This window comes from Phoxinus phoxinus (genome assembly GCF_949152265.1).
Source record: "Phoxinus phoxinus genome assembly, chromosome: 7".
NCBI lineage: Eukaryota > Metazoa > Chordata > Actinopteri > Cypriniformes > Leuciscidae > Phoxinus > Phoxinus phoxinus.
In genome coordinates, this window is record NC_136882.1 from 18,481,508 (window position 1) to 18,495,209 (window position 13,702).

At 38.5% G+C, this 13,702-nt stretch overlaps 1 protein-coding gene across 12 annotated transcripts in view; it reads left to right on the forward strand.

The window, feature by feature from the left end:
• thsd7ba (thrombospondin, type I, domain containing 7Ba) overlaps positions 1–13,702 on the forward strand; it is a 305,630-nt gene that overhangs the window by 248,618 nt on the left and 43,310 nt on the right. For all 12 annotated transcript variants that reach the window (XR_013798191.1, XR_013798192.1, XR_013798193.1 and 9 more), the window contains 2 exons: positions 7,564–7,830; positions 8,079–8,257. Coding sequence is in view for 8 of the 12 variants with exons in the window: in XM_079617501.1 (XP_079473627.1) it covers positions 7,564–7,830; positions 8,079–8,257 (446 nt within the window). In the remaining 4 variants the exon portion in view is untranslated. The remainder of the gene's footprint in view (positions 1–7,563; positions 7,831–8,078; positions 8,258–13,702) is intronic.

The following is a 13,702-nucleotide window of genomic DNA, read 5'->3' on the forward strand; positions in this document are numbered from 1 at the left end:
ACATACATACATTTTTATAGATGTACTGTATACATATACATATACATACATACATACATACATTTTTATAGATGTACTGTATACATATACATACTGTACATACATACATTTTTATAGATGTACTGTATACAAGTATAAATGTAATATAAATAAAATTATCATAACTAGTGAAAGCATATACTATGATAACTAGTTTCTTGTATATTACACTTGAACATTTTTTATTTACTTTTAATATTGGCAGATTCAGTTCTCTGTAATAGTGGTGAGCGATACTTCAATGAAGCATGTGTTGATGTGCTCTGGCATGTTCTATCAGGCAGTTGTTACCTCAAGAGATATAAGAACAAGGTTAATTGTGTTCATTTCTTACAGTTAGCAGGGTGTTTGTTTAGTGTTTGGAATGGAAAAGTCACAACACAGAACAAATACTGCAACAGTGAATAAATCCTTTACCGTAGCGAGCGTGTGATTCGATAAGCTTGTTTATATCCTGACAAGTGTGGGTACAAATTAGTGGCATTTTTGTAAAATCCTTAGAGCGCTAGTGCCAAGATGTACAATGGCTTCTAGAGTGTCATTATTGTAGTATCACTTGAGGACTATCACTTTAACAAAGGAAGTAAGCTGACAGACAAGTTAGCTTTAGTATATTCCTTAGCTGAGCATAATCAGCTAGAGCTGGGAAAATGGCCTTGGAAAAAGAAGCCATTTAAAGTGAACTTTAAGTGTTCAGAGCTCCAGTCGGGAACATTGAAGAGAGTTCATATTCATTATTTCATTAACTGTCCTCTTCTTCTTTTCTTTTGCTTTACTGCACATGCATAAGTGTTTTGACAGGCCTGTCTATCATCAGAGACCTGCTGTGAACTGCTCTACGGGCAGATTTAGAGCTGTCTGTTAGGGAATTATTGCAGCGCTTTTTGCTTTAGTTAGTTTGTTCCCATAAAAATCATGATTGGCTCTCATTACGATCCTGCACATCTCACAGTGTGACATGTTCACTGCATCAGATAAACCTTCAAAGGCTTTCTTCACTCAAACTTTTAGGAAATCCCAGATCAAAGGCGATCACATGCTAAAATGTCAGGTTTCAACCTAGAAATCCAAGAGCATCACAAAAAAAATGACAGAAATGAAGGCTGAAAACTGCAAGCTAAGGATGATTGTGCATCTTGCTTAATTGAATGAATACAGCAGGTGTTGGTTTCTAGGGGTGTCATCAATAATGAATCGTTGCTGTGGAAAGTGTGTGTGTGTGTGTGTGTGTGTTTTATATGCATATGCACACACTCACACACGCAGTGAAAGCAGAAAGCAGATTGTCAGTGAGGCTGCAGTGTACTGACAGAGATTTCACACTGTTAGAGCTGTTTTCTATCACTGACCGCCTCTGAACACCCAAAACAGATGGAGGCTGGCAAACACTCGTCAGGAAGCTTCTGGACACCAGTGAGAGTGTGAGTTTCTTTCTACCTCAATGACTGTGTCCATTTCTCTCTCTCCCTCCCTGTATACTGTATATAGAGGCCTGCTGTGAGACATGGATAGAGTCTTTATGAGAGAGTCAAATAATCATTCACTCAACAGATTTGTTTAAACCACACTGATTTATTTAGAAACAAAACAAGTGCCTGTTCAACCAATTAATTTATAAACGCAGATTTATTCAGGTATTCATTAATTTTGTGTTGCTCAGAGACGATTCTGTATTGGTTGCACTTGGAAGTATTTTTGTTGTCAATGTTGTTTCTAAAATGTAAATGTAATTATGCTCATTATTAAAGGGTGTATCCACAGCTGACAATGCATAAATTAAGCATTTCTCTACGATTTCCAAACTCGTTATATACTCCCGGAGAAAACATCTATTAATCTGTTAATATGAATGATATTAAGGTTTGAACATGCTATACAGACACAGATTTAACTGCTGTGACATATAACATGTCTTTATTTATCTTGAAGTTAAATAAAACCTCTTCTCATAAAGAAACAAGAACATGGTCTTTTCAATTACCGGTAATTATTTATGCATTCTTTATAACAATTTGCATACAACGTTCTTCATTCTTTCAAGCATACATATTTATTTATATAAATTAAATATAGATTAATCCATATTAAAGTTATTCCGTCTAGAACATTGATTGATTTTGAGCATGAAACCACTTGCTTGCTTGATCCTATTCCCACATTGCTTATTTAAATCTAGCTTCAATGTTTTGTGCCCTGCTGTTTTATAAATGACTCTTTGCAGACTGTGATTGTTCCAGCAGCATTATAGGATTGCTGCTGTAACTCCTGTACCAAAAAAAAGAGAATGATTTTAATAATTATCATCCTATCTCAAATCTTCAGTTTCTGGCAAAAATACTTGAGCATATTGTTGCCTCTCATTTGTGTAACCATCTCATGACTAATTATCTTTTTGAACCCCTTCAGTTGGGTTTTTGTAAATTTCACCGTACTGAGACGGCTTTGGTTAAAGTCACCAATGATTTGTTGATGGCTTCTGACTCTGGTGCAACATCCATTCTCATCCTTCTTGATCTAAGCACTGCTTTTGATAATGTTGATCAATCTATTACTCACATATCTTGAAAGAGTGTATGGTGTGTCCGGGACAGTTTTGAAGTGGTTTAGATCCCATTTTACTGACCATTCCCAGTTCATTTCTATGGGTGGCCATAGGTCTGAGATTAGCTCTGTTTTCACTGGTGTTCCTCAGGGGTCAGTCTTGGGCCCTTTACTTTTTAATATTTATCTTTCACCACTTGGTCATCTCGTGAGATTGCTCGGCCTCCATTATCATTTTTATGCTGAAGATACGCAGATTTATATACATTCAAAACCAGATAAACGCCCTGACGACTGTATTACTGAAATAAAAACATGGATGAGTAATAATTTGATGAGTAATGATTAGAGTAATAATTGGTTTCCGTTGTCAAATTTCCAAAGCTGTTTCTCTTTGTCTTTTAACTTTTAATGGAAACCAAAAGTAAAATGAGGAACTTCTGAGTTATTTTCAATGCTAATCTTTCATTTGATTCTTTTGTTCAGAGTATTATAAAAAAAAAAAAAAAAAAATCCATCTCAGAAACATTGCAAGATTGTGTCCTATGTAAAATTTTCCTGTAGCAGAAAACCTGATATATTCCTTTATCTCTCGGATAGATTACTGTAATACCGTTTAGCCAGAGTTTCTAAATCCACACTAAACAAGCTCTAATATGTACAAAATTGTTCCTCAAACACGCTTAAGAACTATGGGTGACAGGGCTTTCTCTTCTTATGCTCCTGCCTCTTTAACTGCCTCTTGAAGCTCTTGAATATGACATTTTTAAAGTTCAACTCAAGACATATATTTTTTTAAACCTTGCATTTACTAGTTGATGTTTTTTGGTTGTTACTTTTATCATCTTTACTTGTATAATTTTAAGTTGCTTTTAAATGTGCTTTATAAAATAAAGTGTATTATTATTATTTTCTCTTTTTCTTTTGTTGTTTGATTAACATTAAAGGTACAATATGTAAGATTTTTTTATAAAATATTCAAAAACCACTTGCACAGTGATATATTTCATGCATTTGTGTACTTAAGTACATTATTTGGATTTGTAAATCCAATAATGGCTCGTCCCTTGTCATTGTCACATATCAATGACGTAATTTTCTAATTTTTGGGTGAACTGCCCCTTTAAATACAGTATGTGCTGCACAAAAATATTTAGCCATTACTTGCAAATACTGTGGGTTTGTGTCACGGTTTTGTTCACGTCATGTCTGCTTCCTTGTCTGTCATGTGATCCCTTGTAGTCATGTGATCCTGCCATGTGTCTTGTCATGAGTTTATTGTCTGATTGTTTGATCATTGTTCACAGGTGTCCCTTGTCTGGTCGTTAGTCTTGTATGTATTTAAGCCCTCGTGTTTCCCTGTGTCTTGGTCAAGTATTGTTTCCTGTAAACCACTGTTAGTAAGGCTTTGTCCATGTCATATTTTCATGCCACGCCATGTTTATTGTTATGTTTTGTTTAATTAAAGCTGCACTTGGGTTCTCTTAAAACTTGCCTCCAGTGGATCCATATTACAGTTTGTTCAAATTTACTTTTAGTAAGATTGTTTTAAACGTGTAAAACTGTGCAGCATTAACCCACCAAATCATTTGACAAATAGTCTCATATTAGTAACAGGCTAATATAGCATTACATTACACCTTTCCTTGCAGCTAATTCACTACGATAACATAAAATAGTGTGATCAAACGTACATGTAATACAAAAAACAAATTTATTAGCTGATACATCATTTATTTGATTCGTGAATTCCATACATCTCTGGATGGTGAAAACAACATCTCCCCTCATTCCTTCATCAAGCTTAGTCTGTGTTATTGTTTTGAAAATGCGACCTCTGGCTGCGAAAAAATTACAGATTGTACCTTTAATGACAGACAGCAGTGGATTTATTAGGCTACTTTCACTTTAAGGCCAAATGCACGATTCAATACACTCATACACATCTGATAGTCTCCCAGTTGTTTACATTCACTAAAGACAACCGACTGTGTTTGTCAATACTTGCCAAAACGGATATTTGGACAATTTTGTGTATATTTGTCTGTTCAGTAGGAGGCTTTCTGTGTGCGCACAGAAAACCGGACTGAATTGAGCTCTCTTTCGCGTCATCACGCTTTTTCACATTTAGACATGTGTCAGATTTTGGTCCTAGTTTTTGTCATTCAAAACTGTTTTTTATTTAGTTATCGTCTCATTTTCACCAGTGAAACAGTGTCATAGACGGAAATTATGACAAAGTATTCGTCAATGAATTTAACACTGCTCAAAAGTCCACCAGATGACTAAACCAATCCATTAACTTCTTATTTATTGAGCTGTTGTATAAAAGCATATTGTAAACTCTGCATGTGTATTTAAATCCCAGCAACAAGTATTCCTGGTTTTCTTGGTTGATCTTCTGTGCAGCTAATTTGAAATACAAGACTAAAGCCATCTTATCATAAATTATCTGAGACATTATCATTTGGCTTTTGACTCGACCAGAGATTGACTGAATCCACTGAGTATTGCATCATGATTGATGATGATCTTTCATCAGCATTATCTTTAAAGCTTTAGCTGTCAGCAAAACCACACTGATCGCATTGATGCAACAAAGCAGAATCCTTCAAACAACAAAACACCAAAAGCCTCTGAATCCAGTACATCAAAGCATCATTTTCCACAGGTCTTTAGCCTGACTATGCATAATTGTCCAGTGCGGCCCACAGGTTTGACAGGCTGAGTTTATTTTACTTGACAGGTTTGAGAACACTGTTGAATGCAGATCTGTAGTGTCAGTGACAGCATGTCTGAAAGGAGCATCTCTCCTCATGGACAGATCCTTTTATTTATATAACCTAATAATATTCATCATGTCTAATGGACATGACTAATTTGAAATGTTCCAGGAAGTGAAGTGTGCAAAGAGGAACTAATAGCCACTTAAACAGAAGCCTTTATGATGTGAAATCTATCCATTTCTCTCCTCATTAGATAAATTAGATGTATATGGTCCACTGAACATGGGAGTACTCCGGGTCTATGTTTGTACAAATAAAAATAAAGAGTGTAGGAGAGAGAAAGAGATTTTGCTTTTGGTTGATATTGGTTCTCATATTGGCTGTGGCATCCCAATACATAAGGGAACCCACCCCCCTACCCCAACAACAACAACAAACATAAATAAATAAATGTTCTTCAATGAATTGTTAAACATATTGTGGGATTATTGATTCTTAATGTTGTTTATCTTGTTTAGATGTTTAATTTTTAATTTACTTGTTTGTAATTTTCATCAGTGATAGTTCTAAACACACACTTTTTTGTGGACATTTTGATTTAGAGTGTAGACGGGAAGGTAAGAGTAGATGGGGAGGAGTTGGAATTGGGACTTGACCCAGATCTGTCCTAAATAGGGGTCTTCATGAGCTAACAGTTCTTATGTTTTGAAAGTTGTTAAGAATGAGACTGACACCACCCATCCTTGTCTTCACATTTATTTATTATTTATTTTATTATAATCTTTGTATGTATATGATTTTTTATTTTTTTTGCTGTTCATAACCTTGAGTTATGTACTATGTTACTTTTGTGCTAAACATGAATAACACACAAGCGGGTAAGTCTAACACTTCCGAAGAAAAAGAAAAGACGAAAGAAAACAAAAAACATTTGGCATCATTTATGCACCCTCATGTTATTACAAACTCATGAGAATTTCCTTAATGTTTGAAACCAAATGAAGATATTTTCAATGAATCCTGGCAGATTTCTGTCTCTCTCCATTTGAAATAGTCATGCAAACACGTTTGGAGTATTCACAAGAACCAATGTTTGTTCGTGCGAGTCAAGCAAGTACGGCTAAGCTTCCATTTGCTGTATTTGATAAACAACCGCATCAATGTGTCTTTATCAATGTTTATATGTGAATAAGAACATACCGGTACATTGAAAATTAGAAGCATCAAATTTGTGTTTGAATGGACTTGGACAGGAATCTCTCAAGTTTCATTATAAATATCTTATTTTTTTCTGAAGACAAAGAAAAGTCTTGTGGGTTTGGAAGTGTGCTGCTCTTAAATCTTTTTTTAATACATTCTGAGCAGGGTTAGTACCCTCCTAAAAGTCACAATAATAATAAATAATAATACATTCATTTTATATAGCTCCTTTAAAAGTTATTTTCTCAAGACGCTTTACACAAAAGCTTTACACAAAGACAAACACAACAAGTGTTTAAACACTAGACATTACACTGTTGCTAAATATGGCAGATAACCAAAAACAACAATAGAGAAACAAATAAAGTAAAAGCAATCCTAAAATAAAGGTTTTAAGACAAACACAATTTGAACACTCATAAAATGTCATTCAGAACCATATCCATGCCAAATGGAATTCTGGTCTTGACAATCCATTCATCAGTTACTCCAGAACTGATCCTCTATCACAGGGGTAACCAATCTTAGAGGGCCCAACATCCTGCAGACAGTGCAACATCCCAGCTCCTACACACCTGCCTGGAAGTTTCTATTAACCCTGAAGACCTTGATTTGTTTCTTCAGGTGTGTTATTTAAGGTTGGAGCTGAACTCTGCTCAGTAGTGGCTCTCCAGGAGCAGGATTGGACACCCCTGATCCATCATATAAAGTGTGCTGAAAGAATGGCATGTTTGCTTGAAGAAATTATTCTGTCTTGCTCTTGTCACCGAGCGTTTCAATTTCAGTGTACTCAGAATAGTTCTCTAATCGTTCCCTGGGGATGTTTGCAGTGGCACTTAGCAGTCCACATTTGACAGCAGAATGAGTAATGGTCCAGTTATCCAGACATCATTAATGTTTTAATAATTTTCATAGACAGATAAGTACATTACACACATGAGCTCCCAGAGTGCAGTCTGAATAGCACCAAAAATTCCGATGACTAGTCTGTTATTTATTGCTTCCTCTTTATTTTTTCTTCTTTCTTTCTGGCTCTCAATTTTCTCACTATTTTCAGGTCGGAGCCGGAAACAGGACCGTTGTCTGAAGGAAGACTTGTACCCTCTGGTAGAATCTGAGCCCTGTCCGTGCGAGGAGTTTGTTTCTCAGCCGTATGGTAACTGGTCATCTTGTGTCCTGTCTGAGACCCCAGTGCAAGGAGCCCTCCAGGGTTGGAGGGGTCGCCGGGAGGCACGTGACTGTGGTCAGGGATTGCGTTATCGTGCCGTGGCCTGTCTGGACCATGAAGCCCACTTGGTTAGCCCAGAACTCTGCAGCGAATCAGGTTTGTCTACTTGTTTCTGTCTTCTTTTCCTTTCTTTCTCTCTCTCTCAGCAAAGAGCTAAGTAATTTGTCTCTGCTGGAAAGGCGAGCATTCATTAGTCAAATAGGAAGCTGTGGGGTGCCCTGAACTGTCAGTGTAAATTAGACGAGGTCTCAGCATCGGCACCAGGTGCTTCCGCTAACATTGTTAGTGGGATGGTGAATGGCAGGGGCTCGGCCGCTCTGATTGCTCAACATGCTCTTTCGCAGGTCTGGCGGAAGAGGTCTGCCACATGCCCTGCCCTCTGGACTGCAAGCTGAGCGACTGGTCGCCGTGGTCGGCCTGCAGTGCCTCCTGCGGCAGCGGGCTGAAAATCAGGTCCAAATGGCTTCGGGAGAAGCCGTTCAATGGTGGGCGGCCATGCCCCAAACTAGACCTGAAGAATCAGGTGAGATGTGCGGTCCCAATAGGGAAACTAGTCTCTCTGGGCTTCCATCACCATATGGTTGATCGTCAGTGAGAAGCGAGTAATGAGAACCATTATGGGTCTATGATCGCAGGCATCATGATTCAGATAATCGCTCATGTAAACTGTTTCATTTAGGGTCTTTAACGCATCCGTTTTTATTGAATGCCTGAAATATCCCCAACGGAATATGTCTAAGCCGCCTAGAGATACATTTAGCATTTTCAGCACGGTTAACATTCAACTCATTACCATTTCACCGGTTAATGCATGCCTCTTCATTAAGTGCAGTTTACCAAACGTATTTCAGCCTCGAAGCTAAAGTATGAACAAACACTATCTCCTCGTCCTTTAAATAGTTCCTCTCTCGCATCGAGGCGGCACAAAGATGCTAACAAGTGGCCGTGTAAAATACTCTTCCTGATTGCTGTAGATTTGTTCTCTTTGCAGAAAAACATGGCCATTAGCGCAGGCTGTCTTTCCGTGACCTCTCCTCTCCTCCTTTTACCGTCAGCTAGTTAGGACAGTTTGTACAAGTGTTCTGTCAAACGCTGTTGAGCATGTGCAACTCTGCAACTCATTTCGGTCTTTGTCTTGCCAAAGCACGCATATGGGTCACATATTGTTCATTCTTGATCTCGATGATGGAAATGCTTATTTGGTCATTAGTCGTGTGCTTTATGCATGATTAAGACAATTGTTTGAGTCTTCTGAATTAGATTTCACCACATCTGCAAAAAAAGACAGAAAAGCATGAGAAGGTACATTCATCTATGAGTACATTTGCGACAGCTTGTTCCCAGATGGGTCGTGCTTTAAAGGGAAATGATATTATAAATGTGCTGTGTGTGCTGGAATAGGCTGTAGAGGACACACTGGTTTCTAGAGGTCAATATGCAGATGAGGCAGTGTGCGTGAAAAATATTCAAATGCATTCTTTTGCGGCTGTGTGTACAGATGGTTAAGTGCCTACTAACAACTTTTATGGACCCACTGTTTAAGGGGACTCAGAATACCCCTCCGCTAAAAGCAGAGTTTGCCTTGGCTAATGCCCCCTCCAATCTTTTGGAGAGATGAACTCTCAATGTTGACATTTTGCAAACGGCCGCTCTGTGGACTTGGCAGACAGGCTCTGCAGCTGGCCATATTTGAAGCGGCCCCCTCTGTGAAGTTGTGGGGATGGAAATTTCTTTATAAGCGTAGTAAGAAAGTCACCACCAAAGCCACAGTGGATTCATGTGAGTGTGTTTGAGTTTGAGGAAAATTGTATCCCTCTGAGGATGCCCTTTCATAGCTCAGAAGACTCGATGGAGTTCTCAGAAGGGTTTGATGGGAAATGTTGGAGTTCATATTGAAATCTCTGAATTTTGATTGCAGATTTTGGTATCTTGGTATATCTGAGCACATTTATTGATGGGATCTATTCAGATTCTGAAACGTTAGATGAGACTATGTATTTTCTTTACAATTGTATACATTTAACAGAGACTTTTATCCAAAGTGGCACTGCATTCAAGATAGCATTTTATCAGTTCATGCATTCCTTGGGAATACAACCCATGACCTTGATGATGCAGTACAAATCTCTATCTGAATAGTGATGCACCAAAAGGAAAATGTTTGACCAAAATTGTCAATTTGTGTCTTTTGAAAGAAATTTGTTCAGTGAGATTATTTTTCACTGCATGCATTACCTTTTTTTTGCACTCATACCATCCATCACTCAGCATTTACATTAAATCTAATTAAATTGGTATTGTTTCATGTGTTGATTTTTCATTTCATTGTTATCCTTGTAAATGATGCCATTATCAGATCTTCTTTTCAAATTCTCAAGCAGCTCATTGTCCATCTCTAGTAGTGAGATTTTTGGTTAGACATTTCTGATGGCAGAAATGTTTTGCATCCCTAAATCTGATCCCTGTCTAGGACATGAATTAGGTGCCATGGACAAATAGGACAAACTTATTGATGCCATGGACCCCTGTCGGGATCACATTGTGTGCATGATATTATAAAGACAAAACCATTATACATTTTAACATTTTATTAGAATTAGATTCATTATATATTGTTTTTGTTTATTTATTTGTTTTATTTCATTTATGTTTTTCTGAACTTTTCCCCAGACCTCCTAGCACCTGAGATTTTCCTTTCCTAGGCCAGAGAGTTATACAGGGTATGTAAGAAAAGCAGAGTGAATGTCTTTCTGTTGAAATTACTGGTCCTGGACAAATCGAAAACCTTATTAGTGGAGTTTATGGATCGGAGCAGCGTGCTCAAATCATTTAAAGTGCAATTCAAGACTGGCTAACATTTTCCTAAAAAATCAGGTTTGTGTGCTATCAACACTTTACTTGACATTTCACTATTGTGACATCAAATGCATTATTTTGCTGCAGATCAGACCACGTCTGGGCTTTGATGTTATGTTCTCTTTAAAGTAAATTGTTTGGAGCAGGACTAGGTAAGAAAACTTTGTTAACACGCCACGTTCCTTGTGAGCTTTAGCTTGTTATGTGTCTTTGATACTCTGTCTCTGGCTGTCTGGCCTCTACCTTTAACAAGCAATCCTCACTTTCCCCAGTGTGGCTTTCTGCCGTGAGTCAAAGAGCAGGGCAGCGCTCTGCATTCATTCATTATTTAGACTTTCAGGTATTACAGGCTCTGAGAGGCCTGTCACAATCACTAGATTGTTCCAGCTCCCTCTCGGACTAGTAAACAGCTGACCGTGTTCAGGACCAGAACTGTCTTTCCACCACTTATCTATTGATTGGCTGTCTGAGACACTCGCCCTATATGGAGATAACACCAGTGTAGGGCTGTAGTGCTCACTGTCTGTCTCTCACAGCTGTTAGTGAGCACCTAGTCTCACGTAGCCAGACATTCAGACTGACTGCAGAAGGTCTGGACTACATAACAGCTTTCATTGGCCAAGGACTGCCCAAGATGCCCATGTAAAGCAACCAATCACAGTTTGTTTTGTTTCCGCATGATGTTTAGGGGCGTGCAAATATAAAGTAGATGTCCCTTTAATAACAGACCGGTGTGTAAAACTCATGGATGTATTTTAAAGAATGTATGCCATGAACTTCATATACTTCATACTTCACATCCGGCATTTAGTTGATACTGATAAGCGCTCGTTGTCATAGTTGTAAACACAACTGCTTCTTCTTCCATGAGAGGGTTTGCCATCATGAATTTGTTTCCTGGTGGACCGTTAAAGAATGTGACACACACACACACACGTCTCCCGGAAATCCTGAAGAATTTAATAAATCAGATGACAACTTTGAAACTCCTGAAATGCTTCTAATTCTGTGTGCCTTATGCATCAGACGTTTAGTGAGCACCCAACGCTTTAGTTTTACCTGTTTCCTTGCTGGGAGGAGAGCTTATTTCAGTAATGGACAGCTTACATGTCAAACAAGGACATGTAGCGTTCTGTCTCATTATGCCGATAAATGCTGATGATTCTGAGCATCTTTGCCCTGTGATTGTCTGCAGTCAGCCGCGCCAATGGAAGATGGGATGATGCGTGACCTTCTCCAGATGTTTCCTCTTACACCGTTCCCCACAGTGAGTCACTCGACAGAGATGAGATTGATATTCTTATCTCGCCTACTCTTTCTGTACAGATGATCAGCCGCTGTGACGGGAACGGGAGGAGGTTATGTGTGGAGGGATGTCATCCATTCGCTGTGTATTACTACTGATCTTAAAATTCAACTGTGTGGCCACATGTTCCTGATTCTGCATGACCACCTTAAAAAATTGTGTTATAAGAATGTCAACATATACTTACTCTCATGTCATGGAGCACAAAAATAATTATATATATATATATATATATATATATATATATGTATATATATGTATGTATATACACAGTTGTAAAATTATTCTACCCCCATTGCAAATCAGGTTTATTGGCAACAATACTTTCAGCTGTTTGCAATGAACAAATGAAAACAAAAGTAATTGAAACAAAAGTAATTGAAATAGCTCAACACAACAAATGTTTCAAGTGGTTTCCCCAAATTTCCCCTTCTGCAGTCTCAAAATGATTAAATCCCTTCATGGCAAGCATCTTTAGTACTCAGTAGAACACCCGTTTGTTCTGCATGCATGTTTGTTGCACAGATATACCAGCTTCTGGCAGCGTTTCTGAGAAATCTTAGTCCATTGCCTCCAGTTCAGTAATATTCTTGAGTTTGGATGCTGCAACTCCCTTCTTCAAATCTCTTCAACTCCAATCTCTTCAAATCCAGAGATTTTCTATGGGGTTCAAGTCAGGTGACTGTGATGGCCACTGTAGAATATTCCAGGACTTACTCTGCAACCAAGCCTTGGTTGAATTAGAGGTATGCTTGGGATAGTTGTCCATGTTGGAATGTTCAACGGCACCCAAGCTTCAGCATCCTCACTGACGGCATGACGTTTTCTCCTAGGATTTCCTGATACTTCAGTAAATCCATCTTGCCTTCCACACGCTGCAGGTTTCCAGTGCCAGAGGATGCAAAGCAGCCCCAGAGCATCACAGAGCCACCACCATGCTTCACTGCAGACAGAGGGTTCTTTTCAGAATATGCTTCATTCTTCTTCCTCCAGACATACGGCAGATCCATAGGGTCGAAAAGTTTAGTTTCATCGCTCCACAGAACAGAATCCCAAAACTTCTGTGGCTTATTTATAAGATTTTAAACCAATTGTAGCCAACTTTTCTTGTGCATTTGGGTCAGTAGTGGTGTACGTCTTGGAGTTCTGGCATGGAAATGCGCCTTACTATGCAAGCTGAAACCGCTTGTTGCTACCAATTCTTGCTGCAGGTCTTTTGCAGTCACTCAAGGTTTTTTCTGAACCCGCCTTGCCTTCTCAGAAATCTGGTTGCAGCCGTTGATAGCTTCCTCTTTTTGCTACGTTTAGGTAGTGTAACCACTGTTCCTTTAACTTTGAACTTGCAAACTATGCTTCCAACGGTGTCTCTAGGAACAGTTAAAGGCATAGTTCACCCAGAAATTAAAATTACCCCATGATGTACTCACCCTCAAGCCATCCTAGGTGTAAATGACATTTTTCTTTCAGACGAATACAATCTGAGTTATATTAAATATTGTCCTGGCTCTTCCGAGCTTTATAATAGCACTGAATGGTAGTTTCTGTTTGAAGTCCATCAAAGTGCATCCATCCATCCATTATAAAAGTGCTCCACACGGCTCTAGGGGGTTAATAACGGCCTTCTGAAGCGAAGCGATGCGGTTGTGTAAGAAAAAGATATCCATATTTAAAACTTTATCGGCTAAAATAACTAGCTTCCGGCAGACGGCCATGGATGGATGCAAAGTGCGAAAAAGTAACCCTTGACCTGATGCACAACGCAATGACGAACGCGGAAGCGCAGAGGATAGAGCAAAACAAAACACC